The sequence below is a fragment of the Myotis yumanensis genome, unplaced genomic scaffold (assembly GCF_028538775.1).
Source record: "Myotis yumanensis isolate MYYU_CA2020_CCGP unplaced genomic scaffold, mMyoYum1.0.hap1 SCAF_23, whole genome shotgun sequence".
In the NCBI taxonomy this organism is placed as follows: Eukaryota; Metazoa; Chordata; class Mammalia; order Chiroptera; family Vespertilionidae; genus Myotis; species Myotis yumanensis.
Genome location: NW_027223774.1, coordinates 10,533,706 through 10,549,597, shown reverse-complemented (window position 1 = coordinate 10,549,597; position 15,892 = coordinate 10,533,706). Strand labels below are relative to the sequence as shown.

The following is a 15,892-nucleotide window of genomic DNA, read 5'->3' as shown; positions in this document are numbered from 1 at the left end:
GGAGCCCTCAGTCCGCAGGCCGATGCTCTATCCACTGAGCCAAACCGGTTTCGGCGATTTACGGTTTCTTGTCAATCTTTGTTTGGGGACTTGATGGAGTCAACCACTTTCTCTATAAAACTCCTACACTGTCCACAAGAGTAAGAAAGGCATTCTGTGAAGTAATAAAGGGTCACAATGCATCGGAAAAACGTTCACTTCTATGAAGGGGCCGTGTGGAGTCACTAATTGGATTGGAGGCCCGTGGTCCCTTCACTCCTGTCCAGGTAGAGTTGCCAACAGGTAGCCCTCGGCGTCCCTTGAGAAGAAACTCTCAGGTTCCATTCCCATCTGTGTGTTTCCACACCGACTGCTTCATCCTGATTTCCTTACCCTCCAATGGAATTGCTTCCCTTATCTTATCCGTCTCTGCTCAGGAATGTACAGTGTCCCATGGGGCAGAGTGACTTCCCGTAAATTCCAAGATATGTGAGAACCGTGTGACCTCATTAAATCGTCTCCTTTTATTATTTCATTCAAAAGGGGAAGTGGGACAGCTGGCATCTTGACTAACTTTCCCGGCTGTGACCCCATGTGGGGCACCGCATTAGGATGCATTGGGGGGTACAGTAGGATTGCCCAACGGGTGAAAGGGAGCCATCATTTAAGTTGGGTGGTTTGAGGAAGGGAAGGGCTGAAAATCCCTTTCTGGAGAACAAGTATATTCTCACCAACATGGGTAGGGGTTCTTTTCTCTACACTTTTGCCAACAGGCGTCTCTTCGTTTGGTGCATCTGTCCTTCTGAGCCTTTCACTCTCTCCCTCGTCCCATGTGTGATCTCTTGTCATCCCGTCGGTGAAGCTCAGCCTCTGACTCCCCCCTGACATCCCCTCCTGCTCTCAGTCTCTAGGTGCAGGGAGTGCGGCCAATGCATTTGTCAGCATATTTAACACAACTTACTTTCCCACCAGGAATATCTGAGAGAGAACAAGTCCACATTCTTGTGAACAATTGATTTTGTCTGACTTTGTCATTCTCAATGCTGGGAGGTGTGCAGCAATATCACATTATGGCTGAATTTCATTTTCCCCTCTGACTAAAACAGTTGGGCAATTTCCTAACTGTATGGGCCAGGTAACCATCCTCAAAGGATGATGGACTGGACATGGTTCATGAGTGAGTGGGACTCTGGTAATGGGCCAGCATCTTCAATTATTGGGACACTGTTGTTATGAATGGATCTGAGAAAGTGTCTGGTCTTTGCCCCTGGCTTCTGGCACTGAGCTCCTAAAACCCTGGGCATCTCCTGAGTGACAAGTGTCTCTGGGACGCTGATGAGATGGCTCTTGGCTGAGAGGCCTGGAGGCTTCAGGGTGGGGGCTGGTCCCCAGAAAGACCAAGCTGATCAGAGGGTTGGAACGCCCAGGCCCTAGAAGGAGGCAAGAGCAGGAGGAGCCTGAAAATGCATCTCTCCACACCACAGTCCCGTGTGCAGGGACCCCTGGGCCTGCGGGACAATGACGACAAAAAGGAGCCCTGATCCTGTGAGACAGGGACACCCAGAGAATTAAATCAAAACTCCTACACAAACACAGTTACAGGCATAATATCCACAAAAGCAAAGAAACAACAAACACCCACAAGATAGGTTCTGAGGGCCAGACCCAGACCTGAGCCTAGGATGACGAGGTTCCTGGAGATGCGCTGCATTAGAAGGGACAAGAGCTGGGGTATGTGAGTCCCTGTGACCAGAGGTGCTGGTGGGACAGGGTTCCACTGAGGGACAAGGTCAGAGGAGCAGAGAGGTGACCCGGCCGAGGAGTGGCCATGTCAAAGCCCACGATGCACTGAGCACCACCTGGGCACAGGCACCGACCTCACTCCCGTCTCACAGCCCCTCCATCCCCCCTGCAAAGAGCACAAAATACACAGGAATCTGCAGAATCCTTGGTGCTTCCATTTATTTCCTCAGAGAAAATACTTAATTAAAGGATCTCCATTAATTACCCGTCACCAGTCACGGCAAGAATTAAAAAACCAGGTCAGCCCAGCAGTGGTGGCTCAGTGGGTTGAGCGTCGCCCCATGGACCAAGAGGTCCTGGGTTCGATACCCAGTCAGGGCACGTGCCTGGGTTGCAGGCTTGATCCCCGATGGGGGCGTGCAGGCTGCAACAGATCAATGAGTCTCTCTCATCATTGATGTTTCTATCTCTCTCTCCCTCTCCCTTCCTCATTGAAATCAATAAAAATATTTTTAAAAAAATTCAAACACCCAGGTCAATCACAGTCTCATTTCAATACGGAGCCAGAAGTTGCAGCTCACAGGCCCAGGGAGTAAAGGCAGGGATGGGGAGGGCCCAGCCCCGCCTCTGCTGACAGGAAAGCGTGGGGAGCAGGGCTGGGCCAGTGCCTCAATCAGCGGTTCTTGATTCGGGAATTGGAAGCGTGAACACATCTTCCATCTCTTGGTCCCACAAGGCAGCTGCCTCACGCTGTGGAGGACAAGCATCACGAACAGATTCAGGTCAGTGGCTGTAACTGGTGACATTCTCAGAGTCCACTTCATGCTCACAGTGTCCCTCATACTCCCCACCACCCAGTCCTCCCATCTGCCCATCCCTCCCCACGGCAGGGTCTCAACTCTAGAAGCTGAGAGAGACACATCAGAGCCCTGGGCACTGTCACTGCCTGGGGGACACACAACAGGACGGGTCAGAGCCCCAGGGCAGGAGACTAGGAAGAACTATGGGCAAAGGGGGGGGGGGGGCATGGCTCCTGTCTGCACTGTCACAGGGTCTCAGGGGTCACTCCGCCATACTCACTGGCAGCCTGAGCGTAGTTCCCTCCTCTCCCACCTGCGGTAAGAAAACATCCCGTGAGAGACCAGGGAGGAGGCAGGGCCATGAGGTCCTAAAGGAGGCCCTAATCCTGGGCCCAGAGAAGTTTCCAGAACCCTGTAGACCCAGGGCAGGATCAGGAAACCTGGGGGAAATGCATGCCTGGTGACTGGACCCACCGCCCTCCTGGAGGTCTGTGCTCAGCAAGGACCTGCCCTCTGACCTGGGGCTGCTGGGAACCGGGTCCCCACCACCAGCATCATCAGGTGATAAGTGGGTCCCTATTTTCCCACGGGCCTCACTAAAGAGTAAGTGTGAGCACAGAGAGCCCCACACTGGCCATCACACCGTGGGGATAGTACTTCCCATGAATGAGGTGGGACACACGTCTACCTGGGCTTGAACCCCCAGGGGGACAAGACACTCAGACCCCACCCCTGCCCACCTGAGCGCCTCCTCCACCACATTACAGTCACAAGTCCCAGCAGAACCAGGACCCCGGCGATGCCCATGATGATGATGAAGGTGTGAGAAGGCAGCTCTGGGAGGAGAAGGGAAGGGAGGGTGAGGGCCCTGACCCCAGGCCTCAGCCCCCACCCCACTGAAGTCCCCCAGGGTCCCTGCTGACCTGAGAAGAGGCTCTGTGCCCACGGCCCCTCCTCACCCCTACTCAAGGTCAGGGGCTCGGGCAGCCCCTCGTGCTCCACATGACATGTGTATCTCTGCTCCTCTCCAGGGGGCACCCCCACGGCCGCCCACTTCTGGAAGGTCCCGTCCCCCGCAGGCCTGGTCTCCACCAGCTCCATGTCCTGGGTCTGGTCCTCCCCGTCACGCTGCCAGGTCAGCCTGATGTCCGCAGGGTAGAAGCCCAGCGCCCAGCACCTCAGGGTGACCTCACGCTTAGAGACGCGGTGGTGGGTCACGTGAGCCTTTGGAGGTACTGAGGGGAGGGGAGAAAATGCAGGAACTTTGCACCTGCCATGGGACACTCCAGCAGAGCTCATGTGACCATCCTGAGAGTGGACAGCACACCTGGGTGGGGGAGGGAGCACACAGCCCACACACCAGCCTGCACAGAGGCTCCTGGAAGGACCTCCTTGACTTTAGAAAGTTCTAGAATCAAAGTGATGCAGCCCAGGGCAGGAGGCAGGTCTCTGAGGGGAGAAAAGGGATTTGTGGTCCCGACCTGAGTGGAGGCCGCGTGACTCAGAAAAGCTGGGTTTAGGCCTGAGACACAGTGGGTGTGGGCAGTGCACAAGGCTTAGAGAGAAGGTCCCCGTGGGTCCCAGAGCCCCTGCAGGGTGCATGGGAACCGCTGATGGGCTATTTCAGGGGGTCTCCCTGCACCCCAGGAGAGCCTGTACCCCTAACTGTCCCTGAGAGGAGGGGCAGTCCCTCTGGTACCTGACCTGGACATCCAGGGGCTCCCTCCCTGACCCAAGGAGGGGTGTCTGACACTGACCCCCTGTCCTTCTCCTTGTAGGAGCCCCAGCCCCTGGGAGAGGGGGCGGCCCCAGGGCCCCTGGTACCTGCGCGCTGCAGGGTCTCCTTCCCTTTGTCCAGGGCCATGAGCAGCGACTCCACACACCGGCCCTCCAGGTAGATCCTAGTATGCTCTGCCCAACCCACCGCCTCACACTTGCGCCGGCTGATCTGAGCCGCCAGGTCGGCCGCGGTCCAGGAGGTCAGGTCCTCATTCAGGGCGATGTAGTCGGCGCCATCGTAGGCGTATTGCTCGTACCCGCGGAGGAGGCGCCCGTCCGGTCCCACTTCGCAGCCATACATGTACTGGATGGTGTGAGACCCTGACCCCGCCCCGCGGTCAGCCCCGCCCCGCGGTCAGCCCCGTCCCTCCCGCCCCGCGGGGACTGGATCTAAAACTGAAAGTGAAATCGGGTCCAAGTCCCCGCGGGCTCCTCCCGGGTGGGGGCCGGGCGGGTCCCGCCGCCTCGGGGTGACGCTCGGACCCGGACCCTCGGGGCGACCCCGGCCCGTCCGTGGGGAGGGGGGTGGTGTCTGGCCTGGCGCGCGGCTCACCGTCCTCGCTCTGGTTGTAGTAGCCGCGCAGGTTCTGCAGGCTCAGTCGGAAAGTCTGTGCGGCTGCCTTGAAGCTCTGCGTCTGCCGGTCCCAATACCCCGGGTACACCTGCTCCACCCACGGCTGCTGCATCCACGGAGCCCGCGGCTCCGCCCTCGGACTCGCCGCGTCGCTGTCGAACCGCACGAACTGCGTGTCGTCCACGTAGCCGACGGCGAGGAAGCGGGGCTCCCCGCGGCCGGGCCGGGACACGCTGGTGTGGAAAAACTTCAGGGAGTGGGGTCCTGGGGGGCGGACGGGGGGCAGGGCCGGGGCTGGACACGCGCCTTCCCGGTCCCGCGCCCCCGCCGGGTCCCCTCGCGCCTCCCCGCACCGTCTCCCCCTCCGACCCCGCACTCACCGGCCCAGCTGGGGGTCAGGGCCAGCGCCCCCGAGAGCAGCAGGAGGAGGATGGGGGGCCTCAGGACCCGCATCCTCGGCGTTGGAGGGACCATCTGAGTCCTGGCGCTTCCGTGGAGGAGTTATAACCGGGAGCCGCGGGGACGCTGATTGGCTGCTCTGGAAATCGCTCAGCCAATGGGAGTGAGAAGTGTGGCCGCGTCACGAGTCTCCGGGAAGGAGGCGCAGACACAGGTTAAGAGAGAAGTGAAACCCAGGCGCTGGGGAGCCCCCCCCACGGAGCTGCACCCCCAGACTCTGTCCCCTGCGGAGACCTGAGCGCAGGCCTGGGCCCTGGGACTCGGTCCTGACCCTCCTCCTGCGCGGGGCGCCCGTCACACTGTCCCCGAGGCCTGGCCCAGGCGCTGTGCTGTTCAGGGACTTTCCAAGGTTTTCGTGTCACCATCTCTGTGCGGCCTCACCCACAGGCAGGTGCCCAGATAACCTTGTGTGTGTGGTGACGTCATCATAGTGAGCACTCACGGAGTCACACAGGGTGAAACAGTTATTATTCAAGTCGCATGCTCACTGCCTGTGAGATGGTAACAGAAGTCATGTTTTTATGAAAAACACCAATTTCCCCATAGAACAGGCAGGAGAGAGGAGGGGACCTGCTCCCATGTTACATCCTTGCACGTCTCCCTGGGAGACGCTGGGTTTTCATATTTGATTCTGAGTTTTACCTGTTATTGTGGCTGCAGCAGATTAAGAAATAGACGGCCCCACAGAAATGGGCAGGAGCAGTGTTGTTACTCACCTTTTCAGATAAGGGTGGATGGTCACCTGTGACAGTCACTACGACCACACAAGTGGTAGTTTTTGAAAAGGGCTTTGCAAAGTGAAACCTGAAACCATATTGACTATATTCTTCTAGTTTTGATTTTTTTTTAAATTTTTCGCTTAAAGTATTACAAAGGGTATTACATAAGTGTCCTTTTTCCCCCTCCCCCCCGCCCTTGACAAGCCCCTGCCCTCCCTTACCCCCCAGTGTCTTATGTCCATTAGTTATGGTTATATGGGTGCATACAAGTCCTTCGGTTGATCTCTTACTCCCCTCCCTCCTGTCCCCCAACCCTCCCTGGCCTTCCCACTGCAGTCCGACAATCAGTTTGAGGCAGCTCTGCCACTGTATTTATTATTGTTCAAAAGTTTGTAATGGTCTTTATTATCCATGAAAGAGTGAGATCATGTGGTATTTTTCCTTCATTGACTGGCTTGTTTCACTTAGCATAATGCTCTCCTGTTCCATCCATGCTGTTGCAAATGGTAGGAGTTCCTTCTTTTTAACAGCAGCATAGTATTCCATCGTGTAGACGTACCACAGTTTTCTAATCCATTCATCTACTGATGGGCACTTAGGCTGTTTCCAGATCTTAGCTATGGTGAATTGTGCTGCTATGAACATCTGGGTACATATATCCTTTCTGATTGGTGTTTCTGGTTTCTCGGGATATATTCCTAGAAGTGGGATCACAGGGTCAAATGGGAGTTCCATTTCCAATTTTTTGAGGAACCTCCATACTGCCTTCCATAGTGGCTGCACCAGTCTGCATTCCCACCAGCAGTGCACAAGTGTTCCTTTTTCTCCACATCCTCTCCAGCACTTGTCGTTTGTTGATTTGTTGATGATGGCCATTCTGACAGGTGTGAGATGGTACCTCATTGTTGTTTTGATTTGCATTTCTCGGATGATTAGTGACTTTGAGCATGTTTTCATATGTCTCTTGGCTTTCTGAGTGTCCTCTTATGAAAGGTTTCTATTTAGATCCTTTGCCCATTTTTTGATTGGATTGTTTATCTTCTTTTTGTTAAGTTGTATGAGTTCCCTATAAATTTTGGAGATTAAGCCCTTAAGTTTTGATTTTTTTAAATATATATTTTTTAATTTCAGAGAGAGAGAGGGAGATAGAAACATTAATGATGAGAAAGAATCATTGATCAGCTGCCTCCTACATGCCTCACACTGGGGATGGAGCCCACAACCCGGGCATGTGCTCTGACAAAAAGTTGAACTGTGACCTGGTTCATAAATCAATGTTCAACCACTGAGCCAGGCTGGCTTGGGAATATTGAATACAGTGGGGCCTTGAGTTACGAGTGTCCCGACTAACGAGTTTTTTGAGATACGAGCTGTCTCTCGGCTGATTTTTTGCTCTGAGTTGTGAGCTAAAATTCGGTTTATGAACCAGCTTCAGATACCTCACCGCTAGTTGGTGCAGCGAACAGTGAACACCACAACTTTAGCCCAGCATCACGTGTCTCACTCGTTCACTTCTTGATTTGACATATGAGTAATTTGAGTTACGAGCTCCGTCACGGAACAAATTAAACTTGTAAGTCAAGGCCCCACTGTATTTTCTGTTCTGTTCTGTCACAGTCCCCAGGGCTGTCTTGCAGGGTGGCTCTTGTCCTCATGCAGGTTATGTAAAGTGATGCCTTGTGTCTCTAAGTCCCAGAGACCTTCCCGTGCTGATGCATTGAATCACATCATCAAAGCTCACAGGTGTTGCTGTTCCCACAGAGCCCCTAGGAAAGCGTGTCAGCACTGGGAAGCGGTCTAGCTCAGATGGAGGGACACACCTGTGCCCACATTCTGGTTTTCTCATGGGAGCTGACATTTTATCAAGACAACAGGACTGTCAGTTGGCACCTGCCAGGTGTTATTTCCTGAAGGGAGAGGCTCACTTCCATGTTTGAGAAAGTGTGAGCCAATTCACCAAATCTCGGCAATGCTAGTGTCTGTGTCATTCATTCTGGCACATAAACATGGGCCAGACCTGGCGTGACTCAGTGGCTGAGCATTGACCTATGAACCAGGAGGTCAGGGTTCCATTCCCGGTGAGGGCACCTTCAGGGTTGTGGGCTATATCCCCAGTGGGAGGCGTGCAGGAGGCAGCCCATCAATGATTCTCTCCCATCATGGATGTTTCTGTCCCTCTCTCTTCCTCCTGAAATCAATAGAAATATATTTAAAATTTTTTTTTTTTAAAAAAAGAGTTGGCTGGAAGCGGCTGTGGAAAGGAGGGTGAAGGGGGAGGGGAGAGCCGCGGGACCAGCTGTGAAGGTCCCCGAGGTCCAGCGAGGTCCTGGCCGCTTGGGCGTTCGTTGTGCCCGGGCCCCGCAGTCTCAGCTATGACCTGATGGGAACACGCGGGGCCCACGCGGCCGTGACCCTGTGAAGAGGATGCGTGGACATCTGTGCTTGTGGGGCAGAATTGGAGGGGGACCGCTCCCCTGGGGGCTCTTTCCACAGGTGGCGTCTGGGACGCGGCTCCCCTGACTCTGACTCGGGGTCCCATCAAAGGAGGCTCCCATCCGTGGGGCCTTCCCTTCCCTCAGGAGTTTATAGGATGTGACGTGGGGCCACCTTCCCAGGGCTCAGTTCAGGTCCCCCCAGGCCCCAGCCCCCCTCCAGGCGCTGGACCGAAGGGGCGCTTCCCACGCAGAGCCCGCACCTCCCAGCCCTTCTCTCCCTCCCGGGGCGGGGCTCCCGCAGCCGCACCTGCACCCCCCCTCCCCCCCCCCCCCCCCCCCCCCGCGCTGCCCGTCTTTGATGCCTGCTGGGGAAGGGGATGCTGGTGGTGACCCCAGGCCCGTCTGGGACCCGGTGCAGGCCTCGGGCCACCCCCACACCCGGACCCACTCTGGCAGGTCCTCAGCCTCGCCCCCGTGAGGGCAGCCCCCCTCCTGGCCCCCCGCCCGAGGGGAGGGGAGCCACGCACAGGGCCCAGGATGCGGACATGGTCCTCCGGACTGGAGCGGCCCTTCCCCCTGCTTGGACCCAGTGCTCAGCTGCTGGGCTGCGGCCTGTCTGGGCCAGTTGGGAAAGTGAGTACGTGCTGGAAGGAGCCCCCGTCTGACCCGCCCAGACCAGGACCCGCAGGGAGGGGAGCCTGGGGGGAGGGAGGGGGCTCCTCAAGGGGCCCCATCCTTGCAAAGGGGGCTGGGGCCGGGAGGGGAGCCTGGGAGTGTGTGCTGAGTGCTCCCTTAGCACCCACCGGGGAAGGTCTATTATTATTGTTACTAGAGGCCCAGTGCATAAAAATTTGTGCACTAGAGGGGGTCCCTCAGCCCGGCCTGTGCCCTCTCACAGTCTGGGACTCCTCAGGGAATGACCACCTGTTGGCATAGGCCTGCTCCCCGAGGGATTGGGCCTAAGCTGGCAGTCAGACATCCATCAGGCAGCCCTGGAGCCCTCAGGGGATGTCCACTTGCCAGTGGGGAGCAGGCCTAGCTCCAGTCGGACATCTTTAGCGCTGCTGAGGAGGCAGGAGAGGCTCCCACCACCACCACTGTACTGGCAGCCATCAGCCTGGCTTGTGGCTGAGCAGAGCTCCCCCTGTAGGAGTGCACTGACCACCAGGGGGCAGCTCCTGCATTGAGCGCCTGCCCCCTGGGGGTCAGTGTGTGTCTTAGTGACCAGTCATTCCCAGTCGTTCTGTTGTTAAGGTCAATTTGCATATTACCCTTTTATTATATTGTTATTATTATCTTTAAGTTAAGAAACCTCTCGCTTGAGAAACCAAGATGGCGGCATAGGTAAACACCGGAGTTTGCTGCCTCGAACAACCACTTCAAAAATACAACTAAAAGTCTGAACGGACATCAACCAGAACCACAGGAAGGCTGGCTGAGGAGAGACTCTTCAACTAGAAGCAAAAACAACAGCATTCCGACGCACAGAGGAGGCGCAGTGTGGAAAATTTAAAGGTACGGTGGTGCGGCGGTGCGCGCGCAAAGCGGGCTGGTGGCTGAGGGCGCGGTTGTCGTTTTCACTCAGGAGTGAGTCTCAGACTCTGGGCTACAGATCCGGGCGAGTCTCTAGGGACCAAGACTCAAACGGGAGAAGCCGGACTGTCTGGCTACGGTCCCTCCGAGGTTTGCAGCGGTTGCTGGGACAGAGAGGCAGAGCCCCTGGGGACGGACTGAGAGCGACCATAACTGCTCCCTCCCCCCGCCCTGTGGATCCCGCCCCGCCCAAGCCCTGCGCACAGCCATTTGCCGATCGCCTCAGGCAAGGGCTGGACTAGCGCCTCCCCAGAAGACAGACGCTTTCCAAACAGCTGATTCCTACAGCCAGTCGGCCTGGTGGTCAAATCCCTCTAGTGTTAACTACAACAATTAAGGCTTGGCTAGAACAAGACTGCGCACAGAGACCACAAGGGGGTGCACCAAGAAAGCATAAAAGATGCGGAGACAAAAAAACATGACAGAAATGGAGGATATGGAGCTAAGAATCGCAATTTTGAGGGCTTGCCATAAATTTGTGCAGAGCCTCACGAAAACTAATGAGACCCTCGATGCTACGATAAAGAAATTAGAAAGTAAGCATACACGGACTGAAATAAAGAATATTATACCCAATAGCAGACCAGAGGAGCACAAGAATCAAACCAAAGATTCGACAAAAAACACCCAATTGGAAAAGCAAAATGAAAAAAGAATCCGAAAGTGTGAAGATAGTGTAAGGAGCCTCTGGGACAGCTTTAAGCGGACTAATATCAGAATTATTGGAGTGCCAGAAGATGAGAGACAGCAAGATATTGAAAACCTATTTCAAGAAATAATGGCAGAAAACTTCCCCCATCTGGAGAAAGAAATGGACTTACAGGTCCAAGAAGCTCAGAGAACCCCAAACAAAAGGAATCCAAAGAGGACCACACCAAGACACATCATCATTAAAATGCCAAGAGCAAAAGACAAAGAGAAAATCTTAAAAGCAGCAAGAGAAAGAGGCTCAATTACCTACAAGGGAATACCCATACGACTGTCAGCTGATTTCTCAACAGAAACTTTGCAGGCCAGAAGGGAATGGCAAGAAATATTCAAAGTGCTGAATACCAAGAACCTACAACCAAGATTACTTTATCCAGCAAAGCTATCATTCAGAAGTGAAGGTCAGATAAAGTGCTTCACAGATAAGGAAAAGCTAAAGGAGTTCATCACCACTAAACCAGTATTATATGAAATGCTGAAAGGTATCCTTTAAGAAGAGGAAGAAGAAGAAAAAGGTAAAGATACAAATTATGAACAACAAACATGCATCTATCAACAAATGAATCTAAGAATCAAGTGAATAAATAACCTGATGTACAGAATGAACTGGTGATTATAATAGAATCAGGGACATAGAAAGGGAATAGACTGACTATTCTTGGGGGGAAAAGGGGTGTGGGAGATGCGGGAAGTGACTGGACAAAAATCATGCACCTATGGATGAACACAGTGGGTGGGGAGTGAGGGTGGAGGGTGGGGTGGGAGCTGGAAGGAGGGGAGTTATGGGGGGAAAAAAGAGGAACAAATGTAATAATCTGAACAATAAAGATTTAAAAAAAAAAAAAGAAACCTCTCGCTTAAAGGAGACCATTTTTATTTTATTTTCCATTAAAAATATTTTTATTGATTTCAGAGAGGGAGAGGGAGAGGTAGATAGAAACATTAATGATGATCCTGAGGCACAGAAACATCGATGAGACCATCAAACCTCAGAGGGAAGGAAGGGGAGGGTGGGGGTAACGGGGAGAGATCAACGAAAGGACTTATATGCCTGCATATAGGCCTAACCAATGGACACAGACAACAGGGGGGTGAGGGCATAAAGGGTGGTGGGGTGAGGAGTAATGTGGAGATAAGAACACATATGTAATAACTTAATCAATAAAGATTTTTAAAAATTAAAAAGGTAAAAAAATAAAGAAACATCAATGATGAGAGAGAATCATGGATCAGCTGCCTCCTGCAAGCCCCCCACTGGGGAGGAGCCCACAACCCAGGCCTGTGACCTTGATCTGAATGGAACCCGGGTCCCTTCAGTCCTCAGGCCATTGCTCTATCCACTGAGCGACACCAGCCAGGGCAGTAGACCATCTTTAAAGCTCCACTTGGCACCTGCTTGGCCGGTTCACAAAGTCCAGGAGGGAGAGAGGAGCCATCACCTCTCCCCGGAGGCCTGGCAGCTTCCCCTAAGGGCTCCTCTGTCTAATCCACCTGGAACCCAGGGGCTGTGTGGGGACCCCAGGCCTTGGGCCCAACATGTCAGACTCCAGGGACAGCAGGAGACCCCGTTTCATTGAAGGAAGGAGGGATGTGTCCTGAGGAGGACAGACCTGCCCGTGGCTCAGCCCCTGCGCCTGGAAGGGCCCGCTGCCCCAGGGACCGCGGGTTGAACGGCAGCCCTGTGGCCGGGAACCAGCCCCTTCACCTCAACCAGGGGGACTGAGAAGGAAACTCAAATCCAAGAACAAACCCTAAGATGCGGCTCATGGGCGCGGCTTGTGCTGGTTTGACGATGGGCTTGGGGGAGGGGGGACGGGGGGCGGGGGACCGGGGCGCGGCCTGGGCCATGATGAATGGCCAACCCGGCTGCCGCTGCTGCTGAGGCTGAGGCCACGGAGGAGGCGGAGGTTGAGGTTCTGGCGCAGGTGGTGCGCCCCCAGCCCAGGTCTGGCCCCAGCTGCCTCTGCGGATCCAGCAGGAGCCCCCGGAGCGCGGCCTTGCGCAGCTGCCACCAGGGCCCAGACCCTGCAGGTGGGGATCCGGAACTTGGGCAGCGGCTTTCTGGGGCGCCTGGGTGAGCAGCGGCCTCAGGCCTGTGCTGGGATGTGTCATGGTCACAGGCCCTGCCTCCCAGCCCACCGGGCCTGCTGGCTGCTGCAGCTCCTCCTTCCAGGAACTGTTCACCAGCAGCCCAGTGAGCGCTGCGGTGGAGCTGCGGGCTGTGCAGCCCCGTCCTCCCTGCACATCCTCAGCTGCTGCCGGGCCGCTGAGCGTGACCGTGGGGATCAGGGCTGGCTCCTGTGCGTGGGGTGTCCTGCAGATGCAGGAGGTCACGGAGGAGGGCGCTGAGCTCTTCCTCCAGGGGAGACTCCCAGCGGCCACTCCAGGGCCTCCCTGCCCAGGAGGCTCCGCCTTCCAGGCCCAGATCCCTGGGGCTCAGACCTGGAGCTGGGCGGCCGCAGCACCCCGTGGCCCCTGAGGCCTGTGTCCGCCCAGAGCAGGGGGAGCCCGCGGCCGAGGGGCTGAGGGACCGCAGCCACAAGGAGGCGGGGTGGGCGGCAGCGGTGGCCATGGCAGCGGAAAGGTGACGGGTTCCCCACATTGGATCTGGCCCCCAGCCGGCCACCTGGGAGGCCTTGGCTGCAGCGGCGGCAGGGGGCGTGGTGAGCTGCCCAGCATGTCCCCGGGGACCCGCCCTGGTACCCCCGAGCGCCTGTCCTAGAGACAGGCTGGCTCCCATCACAGTGAGGAGGGTGAGGAGGAGGATGCGGGCCAGGAGGGCGCAGACAGCAACACCGGCAGGTCTGCACCATGGGCACCACGCACAGCATGACGCATGGCGGCCACGGTGTCCAGGAGGGGGAGGCCCTTCCTGAGCAGGTGACCCCTGAACCCCGAATCGCATCCGGGTGCGGCAAGACGTGGCGTCTCCCCCAGCCGAGCGCATCAAGCAGATCGGTCCCCGCCGCCACCCCCAAGCGCTGTGAGGAGGGCGGCCCCTCTGAGCAGCTAGAGCTGGTGACAGGCACTAATACGTGGGTCCCCAGGGCACAGCTCAGGGCCTGCCCTGTCCCCGCGGGCACCGGGCCCAGCGTCCTGCTGCGGCGCCCCTGGCCTCCTCCTGCGTCCGGACACACTGGCTCCCAGCTGCGGCGCTGGATCCGCTCTTCCACCAATGACCCCAGATGCAAACCGCTAGACAGTCGGCCCCCATGCTGTCCGGTACAACTGCCAGGACTTTGCTCCGAACTTCAAGGAGAGCGAAATGAATGCACAGACTGCGAGACTCGTGAACAACAGAAAGGGATTTCTCCCAGTTCTAGAGGCTGGAAGGCCAAGGCCAAGGTGCCAGCATGAGGGAGTGGGGCTCTCTAAGGGGTTCACAGCCAGCACCTCCCGCTGTGTCCTCCAAGGGCAGGGGGTGGGGTGAGGGATCAGTCTGGTGCCTCCTGCCCGGCAGGTGAGCTCAGTGGTTGAGCGTTGACCTATGCTATGAACGGGAAGGTCACAGTTTGATTCCCAGTCAGGCCATATGCCCGGGGCTCGATCCCCAATAGGGGGCGTGCTGAAGGCAGCTGATCAATTTCTCTCTCACATCATTGATGTTTGTATCTCTCTCTCCCTCTCCCTTCCTCTCTGAATCAATAAAAACATATATTAAAAAAAAAATGGAACTTTGGACACAGTGACTCGCATGGGGAGAACGCCGTGTGAAGATGAAGGCAGAGATTGGTGTGACACCTCCACACGCCAAGGAACAAGATTCCCAGCAAAACACCAGGAGCTGGGAGAGAAGCGTGGAAAAGACTCCTTCTCACAGCCCTCCCAAGGAGCCTTGAACCTGGAGTCCAGGACTCTAGAAGTGTGATAGAAACTGCTGTGGGTTAGCCCTGGCTGGTGTGGCTCAGTTGGTTGGGCCTTGTCCTGTGCACAGAAAGGTTGCCCATTCAATTCTCAGTCAGGGCACATGCCTGGGTTTCGGGCTCAATCCCCGGTAGGGGGTGGGGGTATGGCTGATGGATGTTTCACTCTCACATCGATGTTTCTCTCTCCCTGCCTCCCTAAAAATCAATTTAAAAAAAAAAAAAAAAAAGAAGCATGCTTCAGCAAAAGTTTCTTTCTTTCATACATTTTGGTGGTTTAGGCCACTCAGTTTATAGTACTTTGTGGCCACAGCCCCAGCAAACAGATACAGATGTGTTGTAGACGAGGCATAGTTTCCCACCGAAGGCAACATTTTCCCTACGGGATGTCGGAGCTGATGACTCAGAGGATGAGCAAGAACCAAACAGGAAGGGTAGGAGCAGCGTGTGCAAAGGCCCAGAGGCAGAAAAAAACGGGCGAGGTCCCTGATGAGACCGCAGTGTTTCCATGTGGCTTAGGCTCTGGGAGAAGGAGCAAGAAGGGACCGATGCCACGAGGCAGGGGCACACGGTGCTCAGGTTTGGGGTTTTGTTCCCAGGGCAGGGCCCCGGAAGCCACTGAAAGAGACCGTGCCCAGGACAGGGCCACCAGCCAGCCCTGCGTTAAGTGCCCTACGCCAGGGGCCGTCACAACTTTCCAAGCCCACCAGGGTCAGAGGTCGCACAGCATCAGAGGTGCAGGCGCCCTGGAAACTGGTCTGCCACCTGCCCTGGGAGGTGAGGGTCACAGCAGGTGGGGACCAGGGGGGCCCAGGCGGGAACTGGGGCGGGAAGGCACCCCCCCCCCCCCCAGCAGAGTCCACCTCTGCGGAGCTGTCCCCAGGCGCCCGACCCGGTTCCAGTTCCTCCCGCGTCTGTGAAACCATTGGACACGCAAGTCAACCCCAGGAGAGAAGTGCCATTTCCAGGGCTTCTCTCTCCTCATCGCCACGGCCAAACCGCTCCCGGCGCAGGGACTGTGTCTGTTTTGTTGGCTCTGTGTCCCCAGAACTGGGACTGCAGGCAGGTCGGCTGTGTAGTCCCTGGAGGCAATAGCACCCCTTTTCCAGACGGGGAAACTGAGGCTCAGAGAGAGGCGTCCCCCAGGAACCCCTTTGTTCAGCTGCCGGCACTTTCCAGGACCCCCTCGCCCGAGAGCTGGAGGCACAGAGAGAGGGGCTGCAAGGGGCCTAGGTGTCAC

At 56.2% G+C, this 15,892-nt stretch overlaps 1 protein-coding gene and 1 pseudogene across 2 annotated transcripts; one reads left to right on the top strand and one right to left on the bottom strand.

Annotated features, from left to right (window-relative positions):
• Positions 1 to 1,924: 1,924 nt before the first annotated feature.
• Positions 1,925 to 5,362, bottom strand: LOC138999522 (saoe class I histocompatibility antigen, A alpha chain-like). 2 transcript variants are annotated; one of them, XM_070401659.1, is made up of 7 exons: positions 5,256 to 5,362; positions 4,855 to 5,139; positions 4,347 to 4,622; positions 3,446 to 3,757; positions 3,263 to 3,358; positions 2,803 to 2,835; positions 1,925 to 2,472 (listed from the first exon to the last, which is right to left on the bottom strand). In XM_070401659.1, the coding sequence occupies exons 1-7, from the start codon at positions 5,347 to 5,349 to the stop codon at positions 2,468 to 2,470; spliced, it is 1,101 nt and encodes a 366-aa protein (XP_070257760.1). In that variant the 5' UTR covers positions 5,350 to 5,362; the 3' UTR covers positions 1,925 to 2,467. The 2 variants fall into 2 exon arrangements, with proteins under 2 accessions (XP_070257760.1, XP_070257761.1); XM_070401660.1 differs by having other exon boundaries at positions 3,482 to 3,757.
• A 7,280-nt stretch (positions 5,363 to 12,642) lies between these two features.
• LOC139000344 (nucleus accumbens-associated protein 1 pseudogene) lies at positions 12,643 to 14,219 on the top strand (annotated as a pseudogene).
• The last annotated feature ends 1,673 nt before the right edge of the window (positions 14,220 to 15,892 follow it).